The 24003-nt window shown below is 45.0% G+C and overlaps 2 protein-coding genes across 2 annotated transcripts; one reads left to right on the top strand and one right to left on the bottom strand.

The window, feature by feature from the left end:
- Nucleotides 1-14404: 14404 nt before the first annotated feature.
- On the top strand, nt 14405-18192 carry LOC120640055 (homeobox-leucine zipper protein ROC7-like). The gene is made up of 8 exons (XM_039915947.1): nt 14405-14649; nt 14745-14862; nt 15010-15534; nt 15652-15756; nt 15874-16095; nt 16706-16883; nt 17102-17514; nt 17779-18192. Exons 1-8 carry the CDS (start codon nt 14405-14407, stop codon nt 18190-18192), a joined length of 2220 nt encoding a protein of 739 aa, XP_039771881.1.
- A 2392-nt stretch (nt 18193-20584) lies between these two features.
- LOC120642969 lies at nt 20585-21449 on the bottom strand. The gene has a single exon (XM_039919521.1). The coding sequence runs from the start codon at nt 21177-21179 to the stop codon at nt 20853-20855; it is 327 nt and encodes a 108-aa protein (XP_039775455.1). The 5' UTR covers nt 21180-21449; the 3' UTR covers nt 20585-20852.
- Between the last annotated feature and the right edge of the window lie 2554 nt (nt 21450-24003).

Genomic DNA, 24003 nt, shown 5'->3' with positions numbered 1-24003 from the left:
TTGTGGGGTTCGAATCGTGTTGATTGGAAGCCGGATCGTTTGTGTGACATCTCCAGCAAATCGATAGTTATCCCCACCTAACGGAAGATCGGAACCCTTTGTTCCCATCAATTACGCTAGCAATCAAGACACCAAATTAACACCAACACCGATAACCATAGATAAGAACTACATATTTTTGTTATGCATTTTCACAAGTGCACTCCTTTTTTTTTTGCTCTCGATTTCCAAATCTCAACTTCATCTTCAAGTGCAGCAATCTTGGCTTGCGCTTTTGCAAGTATCTTGCTCTTCTCGTACAGTTCATCACCCATTTGATTCATGTACTTCCTCATGAACTCTAGTTCGTCAAAGGAGACGGATGAGTTATCATCGTTGGAGGAGATATAGTCGCAGGATGCCAGCCTCGGGACCCCAGATGCCACCTTCTTCGGTAGCCTGCTGCGGTGCCATTTAGGCGGCGTGAGGCCCTCGACAGAGCTCTGTGGGGTCACTTTCCCGGCGATGAGGCCGTGCAGGGCGCCTTTGGCTTGGGCGCCGCGGGGACGCTTGACTGCCGGCGAGGCCAAGGAGGTCGACACAGCCTTCCGCGTGTGCCCACGGGGGTACTTGACTGCTGGCGGGGCCGAGGAAGGCAACGCAGCCTTCCACGAGTGCCCACGGGGGCACTTGACCACCGGCGAGGCCGAGGAGGGCGATGCAGCCTTCAGCGAGCACCCACGGGGGCGCTTGACCGCCGGCGAGGCTGAGGAGGCCGACTTATCCTTCCGTGGGCTACCACGGGGGCGTTTGGCCGCCGGGGAGGCCATGGAGATCTCCTTCGACATCGGTGCGAGACCGTGGGGCCACTTGGTTGGCTCCACCAAGTGCAAGTTTGGGATTCTTCTCGGCAAGGCCGTCGTCAGATCGGCCGCCGGCACGAGTGAAACCCATGCCGGAGTCGGAGCCGGATTTGTTGTTTACCTCGATGAGGACCATACAACTCGCCTTGTTTCCATCCATTCAGGGAAGTTGGGGAACAAAGGGAGGAAGGGGGAGATGCTTAGGGGCATGTAAGTAATTTCCATCCATTCAGGTTATGCATCATCATGCTTTCAATACTAGGTTGTTGACGTGTCTCGCCATATCCCATGACAAATGACCCTTTTGTCCCTGCCTTATCCTTTAGGACAACCCGAGAGCCCGGACCCGAGCCAATTCCGCCTCACTGCCGCTACTCTGCTTGTCTGTCAATAACCATTATTTCCCATTTCGACCGTCAATTTCTCTGGAATAACATGAGCTTTACACCATGTTCCATACATATTTTACTTATTTCTAGCAAGTGTAATAAGTTTTGGATGAGTTGTGGTTGCCGGAACTAACGTACCAAAAATGAGCCAAAACTGGGAAAAGCCCAGGCCGACCGGCCTCACCTAGGCTGGTCGGCCTGACACCTCAACTAAGTGTGCACCATCTTTGATACAAGATCTATGTGACACGTTTACAAAGCCTCTAAACTATGGATTGCAAGTTGGTTTGATCAAATGGACCAAAAGGCCAAGCACATTGATTGAAGGACCCACCTGCAGCATTTATCCTGATCTTTTGACCCGAAACCGCCTCTCTGGACTTCATACACACATTGATCAAGAAGTCGGTGAAATGGAGGGACGAGACATGCTGAACCCAGGCCGGCCGGCCTAGGAGAGGTCGGCCGGCCTACAAATTTCAGCTTTAAACCGAAGCAACCATCCACCATCATCTAGAGAAGATCAGGAGCATCCACGAGAAGGTCGGCGCCAAATGGCAAAAATCCCAGGCCGGCCGGCCAAGGAGAGGTCGGACGGCCCTATTTTGCTGCGTCTTGAGCTCATCTTTGCATGGAAGCTACATCAACTGACCCTCTTGCTTACAACACATGCGCCCGCCTCGTACCGACTTTGGTACACTATAAATAGAGAGCAACACCCTCACTCTCAACACACACCAAAGGAGTTCTCTCTTCTCACATTTACTTTCTAGAGTAGGTTAGGTAGTCAGGGAGTTAGAGTCGAGTTGAGCTTGTCTCGGGATTCCAGAGTCATCATCTGAAGTTGACTATAAGCTCTTGTATCTTTTCCTTTGACATTTACCAATATAAGTTATCTCCTTTATTTTTTTCGAGTCAGCTTTACTTTCCGCATTTATTTGTCTTCTCGAGTTATCTTGCTTGTGTGCGAAAGTAATTCCTCTAGCTTAGGCTTTGTATCTTTCTTGTTTATCGGGATCTTACCTTACGGGTTTTCTCGTCCGAACTAGGGAGCTCAAGTCAGTTCCCTAGGTTGAGAGGGATTTCTCTTGTTCATGACAAGAGAAATCCTAACACCGAGCATGGAAGTGGTGTCTGAGCTCAGTGTTAGCTAGAAAGTGTGTTCCACCCTATGGTACCGTTGTGGTAGGCGGATGTGGTGACAACCCTGTCCATCCTTTGTAGTCCACCACATTCGGGTGCTTTCATAGCAGTAGTTGCAGGTTGCCATTGGACTCCCATCTCACCTCTTTCTGAAGTCCTTCCTCTTCCAGCCGCCGAAGTAAGCTCTAGGTTCCCGATAACTAGTTAGAATCAAGGTTTAGTCTAGAGAGGCTAGCTTGATAGTTTAGAAGTATTTTAGGAATCTTTCTCGCTCGTTGTCCTCGTAGCCGCTTACCACTCTAAGGATTAGAGTCTCCTGTGTTAGACGGTCATCGCTGGCCATTATCTTATCTTATCTTCAAGCTTACCCCCCCACTTAATTAGTTAGTTGATATCTCTAGTAGAGTTTGTCATTCGATTCTTTGATACTCTTTACCATAGTGCTTCCCTGAGGAAATTACAATGCCCTGGAATACTCCAAGGTGAAGTGCTACAGCGGTGATTAAAGCAAACAAGGTCCAGTTACAGTTAGATGATGAAGATGGGATTCAAGAAGTCCAGTCCATGGAGCAGATCCATGGTGCTGGGAACCCTGATGCCATGAGATCCCTCTATGACGGTTTCGTGAAGAGCAATGAATTGAAAGCAAAAGTTGAGAGATTAACCCAAGCTATGATTTTCTTCAGTTTGTTTGTTGTAGCCCTTATTGCCATGGGAGTTGGTTATTTGTTGAAGGAAAATATAACGATTAGGTGTTGTTTCCACATTCCTAGCATCGGCTTTAGAGCTTGACTAGAAGAACAATGGCAATTTCAAAAAAAAAAGAGTGTGTTTGCATCGTAAAAGACCTTGATTTTAGATGCAATTTACAAAAAGAATCAAATAATTTCGAGGATTTACGAGGGAGAAAGGCTAATCAAAATTTCAAATTGGATATAATAAAGAGAAAGAGTTATGTTTCTAACAAATGGTCGCAGCATTCATAAAGGGATTCCACTAACACCGACGTGTGGGGTCCATTGGTCAGTTCGACACCCACACCACGGTTTCGAATTTTACCAGGCGCCACCGACGAAGCCGAAAGCAATTGCGCAAAATGTCCCTCCTACCCTCGGGCAAAAGGCCCACCGGCCCCTGCTACCCCATCTCTCTAGGGTATTTGTGAGAATCTTCTCCAGCTCTCCATATCCATGGCTCCCTTTTCTAGCACTTGGAACAGTTGCGCCATTCCCCTCCAGTCCTCCACCTCTCGCCTTTCCTCTCTACCCCTCACCTCCACCGAAGGCCACCGACCTGAAGTTGTGTTGGGTAATTTAGCGTCATGAATAAATATGCAAGCGCACGGATACCGTTGTAGCTTTCACCTTAAAGTATTCCAAGAGTTATTGAATCCACAGGGAATGTGTGTGCACTCTCTTCTATTCTAGTCGGTCCAAGGACACACCAAGATAGGTAGAAGGTTAGAGAGGATTTCTAAGACAACACTATAGCTGAGTTAAAGGTCAATCTCTCGGGCACAATACTCGCTTCGGGCACCGGCTTACAACTGGTCTGCCAGTCGACTCCGGTCAATGGATCTATGCTATATCCGAACGTGGAGGATTGCAAAGGACCAATATGACTGTCAACACCTACGGCCAACCTCTAACAAACTGTGGGATATAAGGCAAACGGAGGATAACCCATAGTCTAGACACTATACCTACGCTATTGATTACTACTGCAGTCTAACTACATATGTCGACCTGTAGCAAACTACAGCACTCCGTATGAATATGGAGCGATGAACCCGCGAGTAAGAGAATAGATCTCACTCAACTACAAGCACTACTAGCATCAACTATACTAAGTACAATACTAGAGATAGAAACCATGAATGCTTACTTAAACCCGAAGAATTTAGCAACATCCGTAGAGGTACAAGCTTGGAGAAGAGTGCCGACACCCCGGCACTTCTCCCGAACTACTCTCTCACTCTCATAGAGGTACAAAATGGAGAAAAGCGCCGAAGACCGGTGCCCGTCCTGAGTACCTCTACCGTCTCCCTACTCTAGATCACTAACTAAGCAAGGCTCTAAGCCACTCTTGAGGGAGTTGATCACCTGATGGATGTCTTCTTTTGGAGCCCCTCCCCTCATATTTATAGAGGGGGCACATGGTGCTTTCGGCCAGGGAATGCATTGGAGTCACCTGGAACCGACATTGTGAGCGAATGAGAAGCTGCCACGTCAAAAATTGAAGGTCGGTTGTGCCGACCTTTGGTCGGCCGACTGGGGTGGTCGGCCAACTGGGTTTTCGCCCCGAACTGGCCCAATTTTGTCCAGGGGTTGCTTGGTAGGTTCCTAGGTCGGTTATGCATGCTTCCACGCTGTCCTAAGTCAGTTGCATGTGTTTTTGGGCCCTCCAATCTGTGTGCCTATGCCTGATTGGTCGACGCCATTTGCCTTGGATTGAGGAGTGTGTTTTCATTGCTCTTGAGGTGTATTTTTCTACCTTATTTCACCTGCATAAAAATATTTACCAGCACTTGTGAAAATAGTTATTAATAAACCTCTACCACTAGGTTGATGTTCACATTTTATGCATTTATGCAGGAATTGACGGTCCAAATTTGGTATCTAAGAGCTGTCACCTCGTCGATGACGCTGAGCGCATCAGAGCTACGTCCCCTTCAACGATGCTCATCGCACCGGATCTGCTAAAACGTCAACGATAGGCGGCGCATCGGATCTGCTACCCCTTCGACGAATCCCATCGCACTAGATCTGCTACAATGTCGACCACAGCCGGCTCACTGGATCTTCCACCCCTTCGATGAATCCCGTCACACTGCTTCTGCTACAACATCAATGATGGCAGGCTCACCGGATCTGCTACCCCTTCACGGACTTTCAATCCTTAGAAGCCGCACAAGTTTTCTCTTGCTTGTTTTATCAAATGCTTGCGAATTCTCCCTTTTGAAGTGTACAGATTCCTAGTAAGGTCAGTGGAAGGAGGACAAGAGGTGCTGCCATGCCGTCAGGAGGTACGCAATCGAAGAGGAAGAGGTCAATCGTTCCTGCAGCTTCAACACAGGTAATACAATCATCATCAGTACGTCAACAACATGTGCCTGAACAATTTTCACCCAGTTTAGAAAATAGTAGTGGAGGTGAAAATATTGTGCAGGAAGAATTGGCAATAGCTGCAGACAACAGTAGCTGTCATGAGAACTTGAACAATCCAGATGACGCTAATGGTGTCAACAAAACCAATACTGGATGGAATACCGACTCTAGGCAGACTGGTTCTAGCTCTAAAGGTTGGTTGTTATGTTTCACTCAAGTGTTTTAGAGCTTATGATTTTTAATTTGATGAATAATAGGAATTTGAATGAAATCACTGTAGTACCTCCACAAAGAGGTGGCTGAAGGAAGGCAACCACGGGAGTTTTGCTTGACAAGATGACCAAAGCTATGGGGAGAAGGATGCCCATCTCTATTACTGAGGGGAATAAAGAACTTAATACTCAAAAACAAAGTTCAGCTGTGCTCCATGAACACCAAGAAGAAATAAAGAAGAAGACTAAAGTAGTAGAGGAAGTGTTGGAAAGAACTGCAAGCCTGTTTGATGAGCTCAAGAAGCAAGAACAGGATAGCCATCTCATGCTTCACAAATTCTAGCACGTCATCACCTCTAGTATATCTTATCAGCCCTGATTCTGTGTGTCTTGAACGTGAACCTTGTTGTGTTGATCTGATGAGCTTATTTGGTTGTCTCGAGTTGATTTGGTTGTCTCTAGCTCATTTGGTTGTAACATAATTGATTGTGGTTTGCTTCCTCTGAATAATAATGCTAATTTCTCAGAATAATAACATTGTTTCATTAGTTCTGTGATGAAATGAATTTATATGAATGCCGATATGTAATAGTCCCAAAGGACAGATTTAACATCTAGGTGTCGGACACGTGGTGGTTCGAAACAGACATTCACGAGAATGAGACATAGATGTGTGGTCCAAAAAAATGGACACGTGTAAACCGGACACGACACATAGAGAGGACACATGGCCCTATAGGAATATAACTCGTGTCGGAACCTAGAGGCGACATGAGGCCGAACAGAAATTTGCCACGTCGACGCCATGTGTCACTATCAGAAAGGCGCACGTGGCAGAACGAAAAAGCGACATGTTGACAAACAGGAAGATGACAAAAGGCACAATAAGAAAGTGGCACGTGGACGTATACAGAGACATCGCGCATCCATACCAGGTGCCGACATGTGTCACAACCAACTGGCAGCACGTGGACAAGTACGGAGGCGACACGGGTCACAGACTAGTGGCGAAACAGGGTGAAGCACAGCAGGGCCACGTGGACATGTGTGACGAAGGCACGTGTCAAAACCAGGCAGCAACATGTGGCAACACTGTTTAGTGCCACGTGGGCAAGTAAGCAGAAGACACGTGTTATAATTTGGAGGATACAGGTGACCGAACACTCAAGTGACAAGTGGACAAGCAGGAAAGTGACAGGTGGCCGAACTAGGAGGCTCCTGACCGGTGGACACGTGCCCTTCTGGTAGCCCGCCTCATGTCCGTCCGTCGGCGAAATGTGTTGCCGGCACGACACCTAATGGCATTGACGGCGTTGATGGTGTTGACAGGGACACATGGATCTGGATGTCCGGCGACGTTCTTGGGACGCATCGCCAAAGCAAAAAGGGTTCGGTGACGGATGTTTCTTCATCACAGGAAAAACTAGTTTTGTGATGTTTTGCGCATTCCGTCATGGTGGAACAAACTTGACGCGGCTTTCACGACGTATCAAATTTCACCACAAAACTTTCTTTATGACGGATTTTGGCCCTATAGTGACGAAAACTGTTTGTCACGAATGCATTGATTTCCACTACTGAATGAAGGCCCCCCTTCCCCTGGGTCAGGCACGGACCAGAAGCACTGAGCTGTAAAGAGATTCCAAAGAGGAAATTACCATGCACCCCTAGAATATTCAAGGGATATGCCTGTCGAGGGGCATAAAGGTGTAATTATCGTTGGATCCCTTTATAAATACCCCTATAACTATAGTTGATGGGATATTGAATACAGAGATATTGAGCATCACAGTGATTGCCGAAGGCGTCATATTGATTCTCGTATCGTCATAGTGCTTCATTTTTACTTTTGTGGTGCCTCTCCGTGCCGGAGGGTACCTTCCACCACCAAAAATAGTAAGGAGAACTCGTACATAGAGCAAGACAAATGTTGTGATGTGGTTTACTAATGTAAAAAAAATGCTCAGGCTGACCCCCACGACCAAGCGAGGGGGGGCGGCAATGGTCGGCTCTTCCTGGTGATCCTTCTCCCTCGTTAATCTCCTGCTGGTCAGTTCATCTCGCTCATCCCTCGCGCTCCTTCCCTTTTTTCTCCATGGATTTCTCCACTTCTTCATCGTCTCCTGGTCTCCTTTTCGCCTCCAATATTCGTGCTAAATTTGGTGTGCCAGTAGTTTCACCTCAACCCGATGATGCCAAGAGTTTTTGGCTCTTAGCATCCTTTAGCCGTGCTGATTTTTGGCTGACCCCTAAATCAGTCTCGTCAGCTCTCCAATTCATTTTGGGTGGTGATGCCTCACTCTTTGCAGTCGTTGAGGTGGAGGAACGTATATTTAAATTCACGGTCTTCTCGAGATCGGTTGGCCTTGAAGTTTATCATCTGTCTTCGTTCTCTAATTCCTCTTTCCGAGTTTTCTTCCACCTTTGGAACAAATTGGGTTTTGATCTTGCCAAATCCAATTCCATCAAAGACTCTCGCCCACAGTATGACTGGGTACAAGTCAAGAGTAAAAAATCAACCCAACGGTCTTTCGTTGATGTGGTGAAAACTCGCATTCCTGATCTTAACAAGGCAGCCAACATGGAGATCCCTGCTAAAAATGTGTTTTCTCGGATCTTGAAAGATCTTGCTCCACGTTCTGTTTTTTCCAGGCTTCGTTTTCTGGCTTATGCGAAGAACACAGTCAACTCCAATCATATCTCCCCTAGATTTCGCGCTACATCCACGGGTCTTCTCTCGATCAATAATCAGGCAATTAATCTAGACCTTAACTTAAGGTCTGCAAATTCAAATCCCCCTCCTTTAATGGGCTCTAATAGTGTGCCTCTGGGCCCCAGACACTCTAGTTTGGGCCGTGCAAATTGCTCTCGCTGCCTCTCCTTCTCGCATCTTAGGCCCAACTGCACCTTCAGTGTCCGCTGCAATGCGTGTTTACGGCTCGGTCATGTTGCCAGCTCTTGTGGGTTCCCGCCTCGTTTCCCGGGCCTTTCCATGGAATGTCCCTCCACCTTCCAACCTTGTGCAGGGGACTGGTCACGGTTACCTCTTTCTCACTGGTTCCAGCCCCAACTGCGTATGACTGATGGACCCAATCTGCAGTTGGCCCCGGTGTTCAGCTCCTTTGGGCAATTATCCCAGGTTCTCACCAAGGTCGCCCCTGCATCCCCAATTATAGTCCCTTGGAAAGAAATCCCCCCTTCTGCTCAAGCTGGTGTGTTTCCTTCTTCCTCGCCCTCGTCGGTGATTCTCCCGGATCATCAGCCCACGCAGAGCGAGAATACGCTTGACATTGACCTTAATCTTGGCCTTCCTCTTTGCTCTGCCCCTTCCACAACCCATTCCTCCCCATCTTTCCATGATCGCGCAACCAAGAAAACCCCACACCTAGCTACAGTAAACTCTGCTCCATCGGTGGAAAGCTCCGCCATGGCATTCCGCCTTGTTGATCCCTCTCCCTTTATCCCTAGGGGTTTTTAGCGTGTGCAGATTGAGGGTCGTAAGCTGATGTCTCGTGTGGTGATGGGACCCCTGGCGACAAGGAACAGTGATCTTGCCATTGTGACAATCGACCCACTGCCGAACCAGCAGGTATCTTTTTGGGGCATTCGTCATGTTCTAGAGGACTTTCTGAGGGATGAAAAATGAATTAGCTTTCGTTCCATCCAACCATGTCCTTTCGGCCAAGCATATGTCAGGTTCAACTTTTTCCATGATAGAGATGCTCTGATTCATGGGAGTCCTCATACTTTTGGTGATATTCGTGTGTCTTTTGCTCCTCACAATGATGGTTGGAACCATAGGTCAGTCACATTTAACCATGAAGTATGGCTTATGTTCTTGGGTTTCAATGTGGATTACTGGTCATAGAAGCATGTAGAAAAAGCTTTAGCAGATTATGGTAAATTAGTGGCCTGGGAAGAAGATCCCAACAATCTTGCTCGTGTGCTAGTCAAAGCAAGAGTAATCAATTTTGAAGAAATTCCTTGGTTCATGGTCTGTTTTGATGGGGAAGGATTTGAAGGAGAATCATGGTCTTGTTAGTGTGAGATTATTCAGACCAGAATTCTTGGCCAATAACCACAAGATGAAGATATCCCTCCTGATAATAATGATGATTTCAATCCAGGGCTCTTTGATATTTTTGGGTATGGTCAGCCAGGGAATGCCCCTCCTCCACCCCATGACCCAGCAAATGCTCCTAACGCCCCAGCTGCTGCTGAATGGGGTCTCGGGCCTGACAATGGTCAGGACAATGAAGATGAAGTTAATGGCCCGGTTGATGCAGCGGAGGCTGCCAATCTAGTGCAAGTCCCTATACAAGGAGAGCCTTTTCTTGAGCTCAATGATCTTGTCAATCATAATGATGGGAATGTATGTGGGGTTGATTTGGATCTGAATCAGCCATTGGATGATGACTTAGGGGGCATAGAGGATCTTATTCAAGCTGCTGATGCCATGGAAGAAGAGATGGCTCAGGTTCAAGAGGAACAAATAATTTTAGAAGATGATCAATCTGATAATTCTGAAGGAAATTTAGCTGATCACCCTCTGCTCAACTTAAACAATGATATTGAGGTGAATGTTTTTATACCAATGGATGGAGATGTCCCCCTCCAACTTATTCCTGATGAAATCCATGAGGATGAACTACTTAGGGACCCACTCCCAAATCCAAACCAGCCTCAGATTGATGTTATTGACAATGGCAACATGCAATTGGGCTTTGTAGAGACCTTCTTTCCTGTTGTGGATCCTGCTTTTGCTTCAGCCCAAAACACTATGCAGGCTGCTTCTTCTGAACTCATCAGACAATGGGCCAGAAATTTTGCTCCTGGGCCTAGGGCTCCAGCAATTCAGATACCCCTGCAGTGGAGTCCTTTTTTCACTGCATTGCTCCTCAACCCTGGTAACTTTATGTGGGCAAAGAAATTCTTGGAATCCTCAGCTTGGGATATCTTTTCCAGTTCTTTAACTGATGCAAGACCTTTTGCCCTGCCACATAATTGTCCCACCAAAACTGCTAGTTCTTGTATGGAGGACTCTATCAACTTTGATCTCTTTGAAGACCTGATCTCACAGAATGACAACACTGCTGAGGCTGCTAAGTCCACTGAACACAAATCCCCCTCTCCTGTCAAGTCACCTCCAGATCAGCAACATTTGGGCCCTTGGTCCAAAGCTGTTTTGGCACAGTCAGGCAAGCTGAAGCTCACTGCTAATGACCCAGGTCTGAGAAGAAGTGCTCGCAGAAAGAATATAAACAAAGGTTACAAAGATCCATCATGTTCAGAAAAGGATTGTGTTGCTTGCTCTGTCAAACCTCCTACAATCTCTGCAAATGACATCAAAAATCTGGGTGCAACTTTCTGTAAAATTGACCCCAACAAACTGTCTGATGAAGCTCTCCTCAAGAAAAAGAAGGCCTCTGCTCCTGGTGGGAAGAAGCTCAAAAAACCACAAGACAAGAGTGATGATGCATCTAAGCCTGACAAGAAAAAATCCAGAAAGTGAATGTGGTGGTGTTCTTAGCAGAGTAGCTTTTGCCTTTATCTTCTCTGCTCTCTGTCGGTCTGTCTTTGTTTCATTTGTAATAAGTTGCTTGGCACTGATACTTCTATTTTCAAGTGTGTCTCTAGTACTCATGTTAATCATGTTCTACTTCTTTTTTAATCGCTTGGTTGCTTAATGGCTCACATCAGAAATATCAAAAGTTGGAAAATCTTGTGCTGGAATGTTAGAGGGATTAATTCTGTCAACAAATGGGATTCTATCAGAGATAAAATTGTGGAAAGTGGCTGTGATATTGTTTGCCTTTAGGAAACAAAGAGGGAATCTTTTGACCTGCAGTATATCAAAAATTTCTGCCCCCCTGCATTTGACGCTTTTGAGTTTCTCCCTTCTGTGGGGCCTCGGGTGGTTTGATCACCATTTGGAAATCAGCTTATTTTGAAGGACACCTTGCTTTTCATAACTCCTTTTCCCTTTCGGTGGACTTTCGTTCCCTCCACAATAATGCTGAATGGCTGCTTACAAATATTTATGGGCCATGCACTGATGAGGGCAAGCTTTCTTTTGTGGACTGGTTGAAAAATATTGCTATGCCTGAAGAGGTAGATTGGCTCCTTGTAGGAGACTTTAATCTGATGAGAAGCCCAGCCAACAGGAACAAGCCTGGAGGTGATATAAATCAAATGCTTTTGTTCAATGAAGCTATCAGTGCATTAGGCATTGTGGAGCTGCCTCTTCTACGTCAACAATTTACATGGACAAATAAACAACTTGAACCACTTCTAGAATGATTAGATTGGTTTTTCACATCAAGCAGTTGGACTCTCACTTATCCTAACACAACAGTTTCAACTATGCTTATGGAAACTCCTGATCATGTTCCATGTGTGGTCAACATTGCCACCAACATACCCAAAGGGAAAAATTTTCGTTTCGAGAATTACTGGATGGAACATGAAGTATTCATGGATGTAGTACGACATGGTTGGAGTATCCCCACTCAGCAGTCTGATGTAGCAAAAGTTATCTCTGCCAAATTTAAAAATTTGAGAAGGGTACTTAAAGCATGGCAGGTACAACTCTCCAGCTTAAAAGGCAATATTGAAAATGTCAAATTAGTTCTCTGGCTCATTCAGCTTGTGGAGTTTCATAGGGATCTTACAATTGAGGAATGGAATTTCAAGCATATCTTAGAGGACAAGCTGCTTAGTCTTCTTAGGCAGCAAATAATTTATTGGAAACAAAGAGGCACTATCAAGTGGGTCAAATTTGGGGATGAAGGTACTAAATTCTTTCATGCAAATGCCACATTAAGGAGTAGAAGGAATCTTATCACTACTCTTCATGACAATGCTGGAATTCCAAAATCTAGTCATTCAGAAAAAGCAAACATTCTTTGGGAAGCATTTAAAGATCGTCTCAGTACAACTGAATTTCAGGGTATGCATTTGAATTTAGATGATCTGTTGACTGCTTCAGACCTTCTGGGCTTCTTGGAAGAGCTTTTTCACATGAGGAAATTGACTTAGTTGTTCAAAATATGCCAACTGACAAGTCCCCAGGTCCAGATGGCTTTAACACTGATTTTATTAAGAAAGCCTGGCCTATCATTAAGGAAGATTTCTATGCTCTTTGTTCAGCATTTTATAATGGGGATATCTGTCTACAGAGCATCAATGGTTCTTATATAACTCTCATTCTAAAAGATCAGTTGAGTACAAGAGATTTATTGGAAAGGAAAGGGATGATTCTCCAATCCCATGAGTGTGTCCTCTGCAACCAACACTCAAGGGAAACTCTTGAGCATCTGTTTTTGACCTGTCCTTTTGCCACGCAGTTCTGGGCATCCTTGGGCCTCCTGGTGCCGGTATTCCAAGAACACTTGCAAGTGGTCTCTTCTTTCAGACGACAACTCAACATCCCTTTTTTCATGGAGATCATAATCTTGGGATGCTGGGGCATTTGGATGTCACGCAATGACTTCATCTTTCGACAACTTACCCCTTCTGTGCAAGGTGGTCAAGGAATTCTCAAGAAAGAGTTGGCTCTAGCTACGCATAGAGCAAAGAACTCAATCAAAGAACAGTTCCAAGAATGGATAAACAACCATTTGTAATTTCTCTGATTTTCTTTGTTTCTTTTTTGTCTCGTAACTCAGGATGTAAAAACTGTGTGTATTTTCTATTTTAATATATATAACCAGTAGGGGAACCCCCCTCCTGTTTCATAAAAAAAACAGATAAAGTTAATAAAGAAAGTAACTTATTATATTTTCATTTCATGCTTAACGATAGCATGGTTTAAACAATGCCAAACAGATCCTGGTTTAGTATGGTATGAATTAAATGCAATAAAAAACAGTACTACATGAGAAACGGAGCAAACCATAATGAACTAGACAAAGAGAGAAACGTACAGAAAGGATCAGAGGCAGGAATTCAATGCATTATTTAGCAGTAGAAATTAATGTACTCCAAGTATATACAGATACATTTTTTATACCAGCTCATTATCCCTTCATGTTTATACCCACCCTGGCTTTCTACTCATTATCACCCCGGCCAATCTCCTGTTATTTATACCAGAAATCCTTAACTTCTCATAGCCTAAATTGAATGGGCGGCTAGGTCATTCTCACAGCCAGAGGCATTGTTACATCAGCAATTATCCCAACCAAGTTAATACTGCTATCTGTTGGAAAACACCACTACATCCCAGCCATTCAACGGCATTCTTGTGTCAACAGGAACAGCTTCAATCAAAGGTATATAATTAATTCTAACTGTTTGGTTTTTGTCCTTAAACATCCTTGCTTCTTGCATCTCGTCCATATTCCCTTCTTCACCGGTAATGATGTGAAGTATTTTACACACTTCCCTTAAACCAGTGAATTCACATGGCTAGTTGTAGAGACTATTAATTTTAGAATTTATTTTCTAAATCATGGTGAATATTTTTGTTTTGTGCTTCAGATCATAAAACCAATATGTTGAAACGATTTTGCAACATATTTTTAGGAAAAGAAAACGAATTTTGAGGAAAGGTACCTTATTATTTTAGATGCACATGGCCCAGGGGCGGATCTAGGGGTGGGCTGGGTGGGCCCCGGCCCACCCTAAGATTTGGTCCAAACACCCTTTTCCTCTACATTATCCCATTGGATATATTTTCTACTTTGTAATTTTTTTCATACCAGGTCACTATGGAGAATGAGGACCAGCTGAACAACAACAATGAACAAGGTCTTGGCCTCACCATGGGAAGCCATGCAGCATGGAACCAGCCTGTAGAATATGACTTGGATGATCTCCTTGGAGCTGAGGACCATCATGTGGACACTAGTAGTCACAAAAGTGATGATGATGAGGATCGCCGTCCTGACAGAGGGACACCACCATCCAAGCGCACTAAACGCTTCTCTGCGCACCAGGTTCAAGAACTCGAAGCGTAAGACACACTTCCCATCATCATGAAATCACTGGACAATTTTGTTGAAAGAATGTATAATAATAAGATCATGTTTGTTCTACTCTTGTGTGCAGTAAGTTCCAAGTGTGTACCCACCCAGATCCTAGGGCGCGTCAGGAACTTGGCAGAAAAGTTGGTTTGGAGGAATGTCAGGTCAGATTCTGGTTCCAGAACCGGCGCTCCTCAATGAAGGTAAGTCTACATACATCTTGCGTAAGTAAAATTAGCTGTTCTGGCTCTGTGCGTATCACTAATAAGTTCACAAATTAAGGCTAAATATATACGTGCGTACGAAAAATGATGAAAAATAATTCAATTTCGTTGCATTGGCATATGCAGTTGAAGGCATGTGGGAACGAGATCAGGGACATGCAACAAGAAAACACCAAGCTGCGTGCTGAGAATGTTGAACTCAAGCAACTAATTCAGAACCCAACATGCTTCAGATGTCGTGACCCTTCAGGGGCAGACCAGCTAGCATCGGAGAAGCGGCGCCTGCTCAGTGAAAACGCAAGGCTAAAGGATGAGTTGCTGCGTGCCAAAGCTTACCAGGACAGCAACACCCGCGAGGCAGAGCGACCTGATCAGTCTATGCCACTCACCTATAATTGCAGAACCAACAAGGCAGCACTTGTCTCGCACGCTGAACGTGCCTTGAAAGAGTTTGTCATGTTGGCAACGAAGGGTCAACCGATGTGGATGCCGACCATCGATGGTGAGGTGCTCAGTGTCCAGGAGTACGATTTCCATACGTTCCCAGGGCTACTTGGGCTCTGCCCGCGGGGGTTTATCGTGGAGGCCACAAGGGAGACTGATATGATCAAAGGAGATGCCGTGGACCTCGTTAGCATCCTTACCGATGTGGTAACCAACACTCACCTGCTCTAAAGCTACACATGTTGCATTCCATATGCAAAGCTAATCAGCCATTGTTTTCAGGTGTTTAATTAACAATCTGTGCATTGTATTTTAATTTCCCAGGCACAGTGGTCTGAGATGTTCCCTGATATCGTTGCATATGTGAGGTCCACTGATGTCATCGCCAGCAGCAGTACTTCCTCTTCACGCGATGGGCTCATTCAACTGGTGAACTCATACTAGATCTCATCCATCGCTATGTTATCTTCACTTTGATTGATCACAATCAATCACCTAATTTAAGGTGTTGGGACTTAATTGACTCCGTGGAATTAACACTTACAGATGGATGTAGAGTTCTGGGTGCAATCGCCGCGCCTGCCGTCCCGCAACGTCAAGTTTCTGAGGTTTAGCAAGATGATCGCGGAAAGGAAGTGGGCTGTGGTAGACGTGTCCGTTGATGGCAACAATGGAGACGAAAAGGAAATCAGCGGAACTAGTTGCGCCGGCTACAGGTTGCTGCCGTCCGGCTGCCTCATTGAGAACTTGAGTGGCGGCTTTTGCAAGGTACTCTACCGCAATTCAATCAAACGTTTGGACCATCGTAGGATGTGTGGCATCAAGTAACCTGATTCACATGCACCATATCAAGTTTCTCCAAAGGGTACATTTTCACACAGCATTTGATTTCACTATTAAATTTGAGATTTTATAGCTTAATTTTGTGGCATCATTTCACATTTCAATGTATATTGAATGAATTCCAAAAAAAAAGTAGTACCATTTTTTTAGCAAATCTGTGATTTCACAGAAATTTTCTCACAGTTCAGTTTGAGTCTATATCATGTACATTCGAGTTTCTAACCCTTCAAATTCTGTGATTTCACATCATTCGATTGTATGCGTAGCTCAATTGTGCAGCCCTTCAAATTTAAGAGTATATATCATACAAATTCTCTGCAAAGTCTTTAACTTCAGAAGTCTAACGATCGTATTTAACTGTAATTCTCTGCATATGGTGTATATCAAATGAGTTAAACTTTTCTGTCAACTTGTTTATGATGTGAAAGATAGTTTATGTTTTTCGTCATACATGTTTTCTGCTAAGACGCTCCACTTCACAATTCGACCGTATGCAACCTGTCTTATCCTTCAAATTGTTCAAACATTATTCCAGGTCACATGGGTTGTGCACGGGGAGTACCTTGAAGCCACTGTGCCAGAACTCTTCAGGCAATTTTTCCGTTCTGGGCAAGCCTATGGTGCATGCCGTTGGCTCAGATCGCTCCAGAGGCAGTGTGAGTACATGGCCGTTCTCGGTTCCAGCCATGTTCCAAGCAGCAGCAGCAGCTCAGGTAAAGGAAATGCTTGGTTGGTAAAAAAACTGGTTGATTTCGGCTAATTCAATAGCGTTCTGTGAGCGAGAATAAGGCAGTATAAGCCAAAATAACCTGAAAGTGGACAAGCCGAATAGAGTAAAAGTCAACATAGAAACGAGAAGATCAAACAAAAGACTGAGCATTTATACTTGTATTGAACTTTTAGTGATCCATTTGTTCCGTAAATCCTGCAGGGGCAGCCATATCGCCTCTAGGAAAAAGGGGAGTCCTGGAGCTGGCCCTGCGGATGAAGGAGACCTTCTATGCAGCCGTCTCCGGGCCGGTGACCATGGCATCGACCAACGTCGTCGACCAGTGGTGTGTCAGCAGTGGCACCGGCGCCGAGAGGGTGGACGCGGCCGTGCGCATGGTTACATGGAATTGCGCTGAGATCATGCCCAGAGAGCCTGCAATCACAGTGCTCAGCGCCACCACTACCGTCCGGCTTCCCGGTACACCGCCACAGCGTGTGTTCGAGTATATCTGCAATTTGCAGCGCCGTGGCGAGTGGGATAAATTTGTCAATGGGGTCCTGGTGGAGGAAGTGAGCTATGTCCCCACATCTGCACGCCTCCATGGCAACTCCGTCTCCATCCTCCGCCCCACTGTGAGTCTGCATGCACACTATTTTCCTAAAATTTGCTCAGCTCCTAAAATTTTGTTCTGAGAAAAATAGTAAGAGTTTGAAGTACCTGAAAGAGATCAAAACTGTTATAACATTGATTTATGAATACAATTATTAGGATTAGGGCAGTTCACTAGAAGCAATCTTCTCCTAAATAATACTTATGGTCACTCGTATATAAAATCGTAATCGAGATTCTTGATTTCATCAAACTTATGACTAGTATCATTTCTGTTTTTATTGCAGGTCGTTGCTGATGGAAGTCATGGAAGGAACAGCAACGTGCTGATCTTGCAACACTCGAGCACCGACGCGTCAGGCTCTCTGGTTGTGTACAGCCTTGTTGAGGAGAAGGTGATGCGCGGCATCATGGGTGGCGCTGACAACTCCATTTTCCTCATGCCGTCAGGATTTGCCATCCTCCCAGACGGCCATGGCTGCAAGGCCCGCTGCACCGCTGCGAGATCCTGCAGCAGTGCCCCCATAGGCCACAGCAACGGTGAAGGAGCGCTTCTTACTGTGGCATCCCTAGGAATGTTGCCTAGTTCCCCATCCGGCGGTGTTGCTGCCCGGAGCTTTGACGATGCAGGAGAGCAGCTATGCAATACGATAAGGAAGATCAGGGACGCTGTCGGGGCCAATAGCGTCATCATGTCCTGATGCCCAGCTTTATGTCGGATGACTAGCTGAGAATGGCAGAGAATAAAGTTAGACTTAAGAAGTTTATGTTTTCATTCTGTAGCGCATGGAATGGAACGGATACGAATCGAGTCAAGAACAAATCCATGCATCGTGCTGTAAGCTTACTGCATGTTCAGATCTGGAGTTAAGCAAACAGTTCTGTGCATAGCTATAAAATAAATTGATTACTATCTTGTTGGTGTCAGAATTTTTTATGGATTATTACCAAGCATCTTATATTTGTTATTTCCTATTGTCTGTTCAGCAGTGGGAAAAAACTAGTTTTCAGGTAGTTAGGAGTTTTCCTATTAGTGTAAATCTGTTAATACAATCTATCGGTCATACATATCTAATATGTGTTCTTTGTCCATGATACCGTTAATTTTGTGTGAACAAATAGATGAGCACTTTTATTTTTTTTCTTAAACTGAATTGTGACCATGTTGACATCTAAAATTGGCACAATTCAGGTTTGCTGGACAATCTGGGCAAACAGGTTAGACTGGTCAAACAAACCGATCAAACCGATGTGAAAAACATTATCAAATTGATATGGACTGTACCATTACATAGATCTTGTCGAGACAATTGAAATACATATAGAGAACATCCAATCTGGAGTCTGGGTGAGGAAGATATGACTCTAGGAAGACCTGCACTTGGGTCTAACCGGTCAGACCGATCCAGGAGCGGTCAGATCGGTTGGAGGACCGGATCGCATTTGCCTTGCCACAAAACAATCGAGTCGAATCGCATCCTGGGAGACTCCCTTGATCACAAAAGTACTGTAGAGCTCCAAGAATTGCCGGAGATGAGCACTGACATCCTCATTTGCCTTGCCACAGAAAGAGCCGGCCTGCACCATCATAATAAGACCTGCCTTGATCTCGAAATTCTCCCCTCCAATGCTAACCACGAGCCCAACGGGAACGTTGGCAGCAGAAGGAGCAGAGTAATCACAGAGTGTCTTTTGGGCCATGGTTTGAGAAGCAGATGATGCTTTGGTAACTATTTTGGTTGCCGAGAGTGAGATCTGAAGGAGGTACGACGCAAGGTCGAACTCTTCTCAAAAGTGACTCCAGATTCTAAGTGAAATTTTGCAGCAGATCCAAACCAATCATACACTACTCTATTTTGACATGAAAGAGAAAATAAAGCCGAGTTAGCCTGTTTAAACATTGAATACTAATTTTGATTTTATTCATAACTTTGTCTATTTATTAACCTATGCTTTCCCCGACAACAGCGCCAAAAATACTTATTGGCGTTTACCAGCATCACCACTAAGTGGGTGTTCCTAGACAGCGGTGCCTGCAAACGCCAAGGGGTGGTATTTCGTAACATACGAATAACCACAAACGCACAGAATACCGCTTTAGCATTTTACCCGGGAGTACTCCATGGTCGTCATTTATATTTCCGCAAAGAAGGCGGCGTTTAATAATGATAGATAAGCTGATGAACTAATCTTGATTGGATATTCAATTATATAAACGGGGTAAGATAGATCCATACCAAACTTCTGAGCAACTTTGGGGACCCGAAGACAATTACTTCAGCCTAAACTCCACTAGCCTAAGGAACTAAACGACAGGGAATGAGCTTTAGCTTCAACTTGTGGTGTGTCTCATTCTTAACCCCCCCCCCCCCCCACCCCACCCCCCCCACCACCACTACTACCACCACACACATACACACACTTGCTCTATAGGGAGCCAGGGGTCTTCACGGTGAGGAGCTGCAGCCAAGCCTCCTTGAACCAACATCAGGGACCAATCAGGAGGTGCCACGTCAAAAATGTAAGGCGGTTTCGCCTTGGGCCGGTTGGTCGAGCCCATTTCGGCGCCACCGCCCCCCACCTTGGGCTGGGGGCCTGCCTTGTGGGTCCTCTTGCCATTCCGAGTTGAATTGGCCCTTGTCCTAATAAGCTGGTTGCCCTGTAGGTAGGCCCTTTGATCTGTGTGAGTCTGAATTTTGCGCTCTCATAGGTCAACGTGTTTTTACCTCGGATCAATAGTGACTTGTAATCTGTATTTTTGCTCAATTTCCAACATTGCATATTTTCCAAAGCCATATTGAGTTTTGGCATTATTTTGGAAACGTCCGAAAATGTCTGTAGTGAGGGTCAGCAATAAGCACCGATGTGTTTTCGACAATTGACCTGAGTGTGTTTGGATGGGCTAAAATTGAGTGTTTAATTTTAGCACCTATTTAGTGCTTATTTCTTTGCTAAAGTTTTTGAGTCTTGGCTAAAGTTTATTAGCTCACCACACTAGCACTCCCGTTTGGATGCACTTTTGACTATTAGCACTTGGATCCGAACATATGCAACAGTTCAATTTAATTACTGGGGGAATGTCAAACTTTTAAGTGACAAACTTCTAAGTGACTTATATGAATTTTATGCAATTTTACCTTACAGATAATTGCACACACAAACGTACGCAATTCCATATGATTTTTGTTTTCACTTCAATGGCACACACATGACTTGACTCTTACAAGATCTCAAAAAAAAAAAAAAACTGGACTCTTACAAGTAAAAAGGATGGACAAATTAAAATAAGATGGGGTAAGGTTGCCGGAGTAGCTAGTAAGAAGCACACGGACATATATATACGATCGAGACGTGCGCGTGCTCAGCCACCACGACACTGGTACGCCTGCTTGCAGCCACGGCCGGTGTAAGCCCCGCCGGCCGCCGGGCACGACCCGATGCAGGCCGCCCTGTTAGGATCGAGCGAGGACGAGCTGATGCTGCTGAGGACGCGCCGGCGCGCCTCCACACCCAGCGCCGCCGACGTCGCCGTCACGGGGGCCATCAGCAGCTGCTGCCGCGCGCCATACGGCCGTCGTCGCCGCCCCTCGCCGGCTGCCGCGGCCTCCGTGCCGCCGGCGGTGGCGAGTGCTAGAGCGACGCCGACGACCAGCGCGAGCAGAAAGACGACGCGCGCCTTGCTGTTCATGCTCGCGTGTCGTCCTTGGCAATGGCGGCAATGCTATGTTTGTGCTATATGCAGAGACGAGCAGTCCAGCGCAACGACTTAAATATAAAGGATCGGCGGAGGATCTCTCCTGCTGAGCGAGCAAGGCCAGCAGTACACAGTGCAGATGTTTGGTGTTGGTTGGGGATGCAATTTTTTGTGCCGTGTAACTTTCGACGGATGAGCATACTACAACATCGTCTGCCAACGAATTCTCACCGCCAATTTATGGAGGCGACTTTACTTTTGGTCAAGTTCTTGCAAGCTATAGGCTTTGTTCATTACAGGCAGCACATACAGCGTTGTTGGGGCTGGTTGTTGTGGTAGTGGTCTGCCAGGGCAGAACGTGTGGTTGTAGCCGTGCGGCCCGTGCCGACCCGTGCAGTGTGTGGTGTGGCTGCTTTTTTTTTTTTCCTTTTTTTCACTTCTTCTCTATCAATATAGACCGGCGGTTAACCTGTCGGATTCTTTTCAAAAAAAAATGCAGCGTATCTGCAGGATCCACCTCCGATTATTAATTCCTTCCTATCACAGCCTCACAGGTGCACGGGCCGGTACATCCTCAATTAACGGCGCCGCACTATCGATCTGTGACAGGTGCCCGCCCTTTCTGACAGTCTGACACCACCAACTTCCAAACAAGCTGGCCAAAGCACCAGTGGCTAACCGCCGACACGCCGGCGACGAGCAACAGACATCACCTGCCGGCTGCCATCGTCCAGCCAGCCAACGGCTCCTCCGTCCACTTCTCAGTGCTCACCCGCACCCGCTGAACACCACACGTTGATGATTGGCGAAGCAATTTTTTGTATGAGATATAGTTTCTTCACATTTTTCCTTCTCTCCTCGTTAACTCTCCTACCACCTCTGCTTTTTACTTACATGGCAACATATTTAATACTATGGAAACTAGCTGAGTTGGAGGGTGGGGACTGCTCCAGGCTTTTAGGCCAATCTCAATGAAGATTTCATGAAAGGTTTTATGACATTAAATATCATTAATTTTGCTGACATGACAAGAAGAGAGAAGTATGTGATTTTATGGGATGTGGGGAGAATTTTATCACCATGAAACTCATCTGGCACAGTTATCTAATTCTTAGTTTAGATAACTGTATCCATAAAACTCACACTGAGACTGGCCTTATGAGGATCCAACTCATGATGTTGGTTGATGTAATTTATAGGGGTAAATCTTGCACTGTTGTTGGTGCCATGGCGGTACTTGCTACCCCGAATGGTGATGTTTGGTAGGCTGCACGGGCGTGGCTATATGTCACTGTAGCCAACAAACCCACCAACATCACCTGAAAAAATTAATTAGAATCGATTAGATAGGCCGTCAGCCCAATAACATAGTGCACACGGACTGTTTGCACAGGTTACCAGCTACAGAAAAGAGAGATTAAATGCATGCGCGCAGAAAAAGACTGATGATGTCACCCACATATGCAAATTCAAAAATAAAAAATACTATAAATATTAAACCGAGCATTCAGATTAAATTTGAGTTGCACCATTAACTCTACACGAGATGTCCACAACTTACATAAATTATATAACATGAATAACAATTTAGTTAAACAAATACAAATTAAAAAATAAAGTAAAAAAATCATAAATTAGTATTACTGAAAGAAAGAGATAAGGAGAGTAAAGGAATAAAGAAAAAGAATATTATGCCTCATCATATTTGGACCGCGAACAAATGAATCTGCATGCGGAAATAAATATACTAAGTAATAGCAAATTTGGAACGGATCGATGTGCTAAATCTGCATATAAAAGAAATATACTAAGTAATAAAAAATATACTAAATGTTATATTAAAAATTTAGAAAAGAATAAAAACTATAGATTTAGAGTCAGTCGTGTGAGCTCACGGAATAAATTATGATACAACGTAACAAAAATAAATAAATAACATAATCAAGAAAAGTCAACCTAAAATACAAGGAAGAAAATTGAAAACAAAAGGGAAAAAATAAAATAGAAGAAAAACATGCTAAAAGAGAGAAAACAAATAACGGAATGAAAAATGAAAGAAAAAATATGGAAGGGAAAAAAGAAAAAGAAAAACATAAAAGCATTGTAGGAGTACATGCTACTGGAAAGAATGGAATCAAAATAATATAAAGAAAGCTGCACGTTGCGTGCTGTACTTCTATATGCATGTGCGGCAAATCTGCTACAATTGTTGTGATAGTGACATGTACTATTCGCGTCAGAACAGTGTGCAGGCCCGCATGCCATGCACAAAAGTTAATGAGACTGTGTTTAGACGGGAAAAAGGGAGAAAAAGTCATATCAGTCACTGTGCTTGTTTGTGGTAAATATTATTCTACCATGACCTAATTAGGCTCAAAAGATTCGTCTCGCAACGTACATCAAAACTATGCAATTCGTTTTTTTATTTAACTATATTTAGTACTCCATGCATGAGTTATTTGCTATATTTAATGTTTCGATGTGATAGGAAATGTGATGGAAAGTTTGGAAATTTTGTGAGAAAACACACCCTGAAACAATTAGATTACACGGCCGAATCACCTACCGGCCTGCATAGTTCCCTTCAGGCTATGGATTTGCGATCTGCAGCATATGCGATATATAGCCGCGGCGAGGCTGCACAAGGGTCTACCCAGGCTTCCATAGTGCAGGCCGGCTTGTTTGGCAGCATGAATAGGCACATTAGCTAGGCTCTGCTGGTACAATGGCTCGGTACGGCCTGCACAGTGGGAAACGAAATGGAGTCCTGTCTTTGTGCAGGCTGCATTGCGCCCCAGCTAGGTAAGTTTTGTGTGCC

Source organism: Panicum virgatum, chromosome 7K, assembly GCF_016808335.1.
Source record: "Panicum virgatum strain AP13 chromosome 7K, P.virgatum_v5, whole genome shotgun sequence".
Classification (NCBI taxonomy): domain Eukaryota; kingdom Viridiplantae; phylum Streptophyta; class Magnoliopsida; order Poales; family Poaceae; genus Panicum; species Panicum virgatum.
Note: the sequence above shows the minus strand (reverse complement) of the source record. Positions and strands in the feature narration are given on the sequence as shown.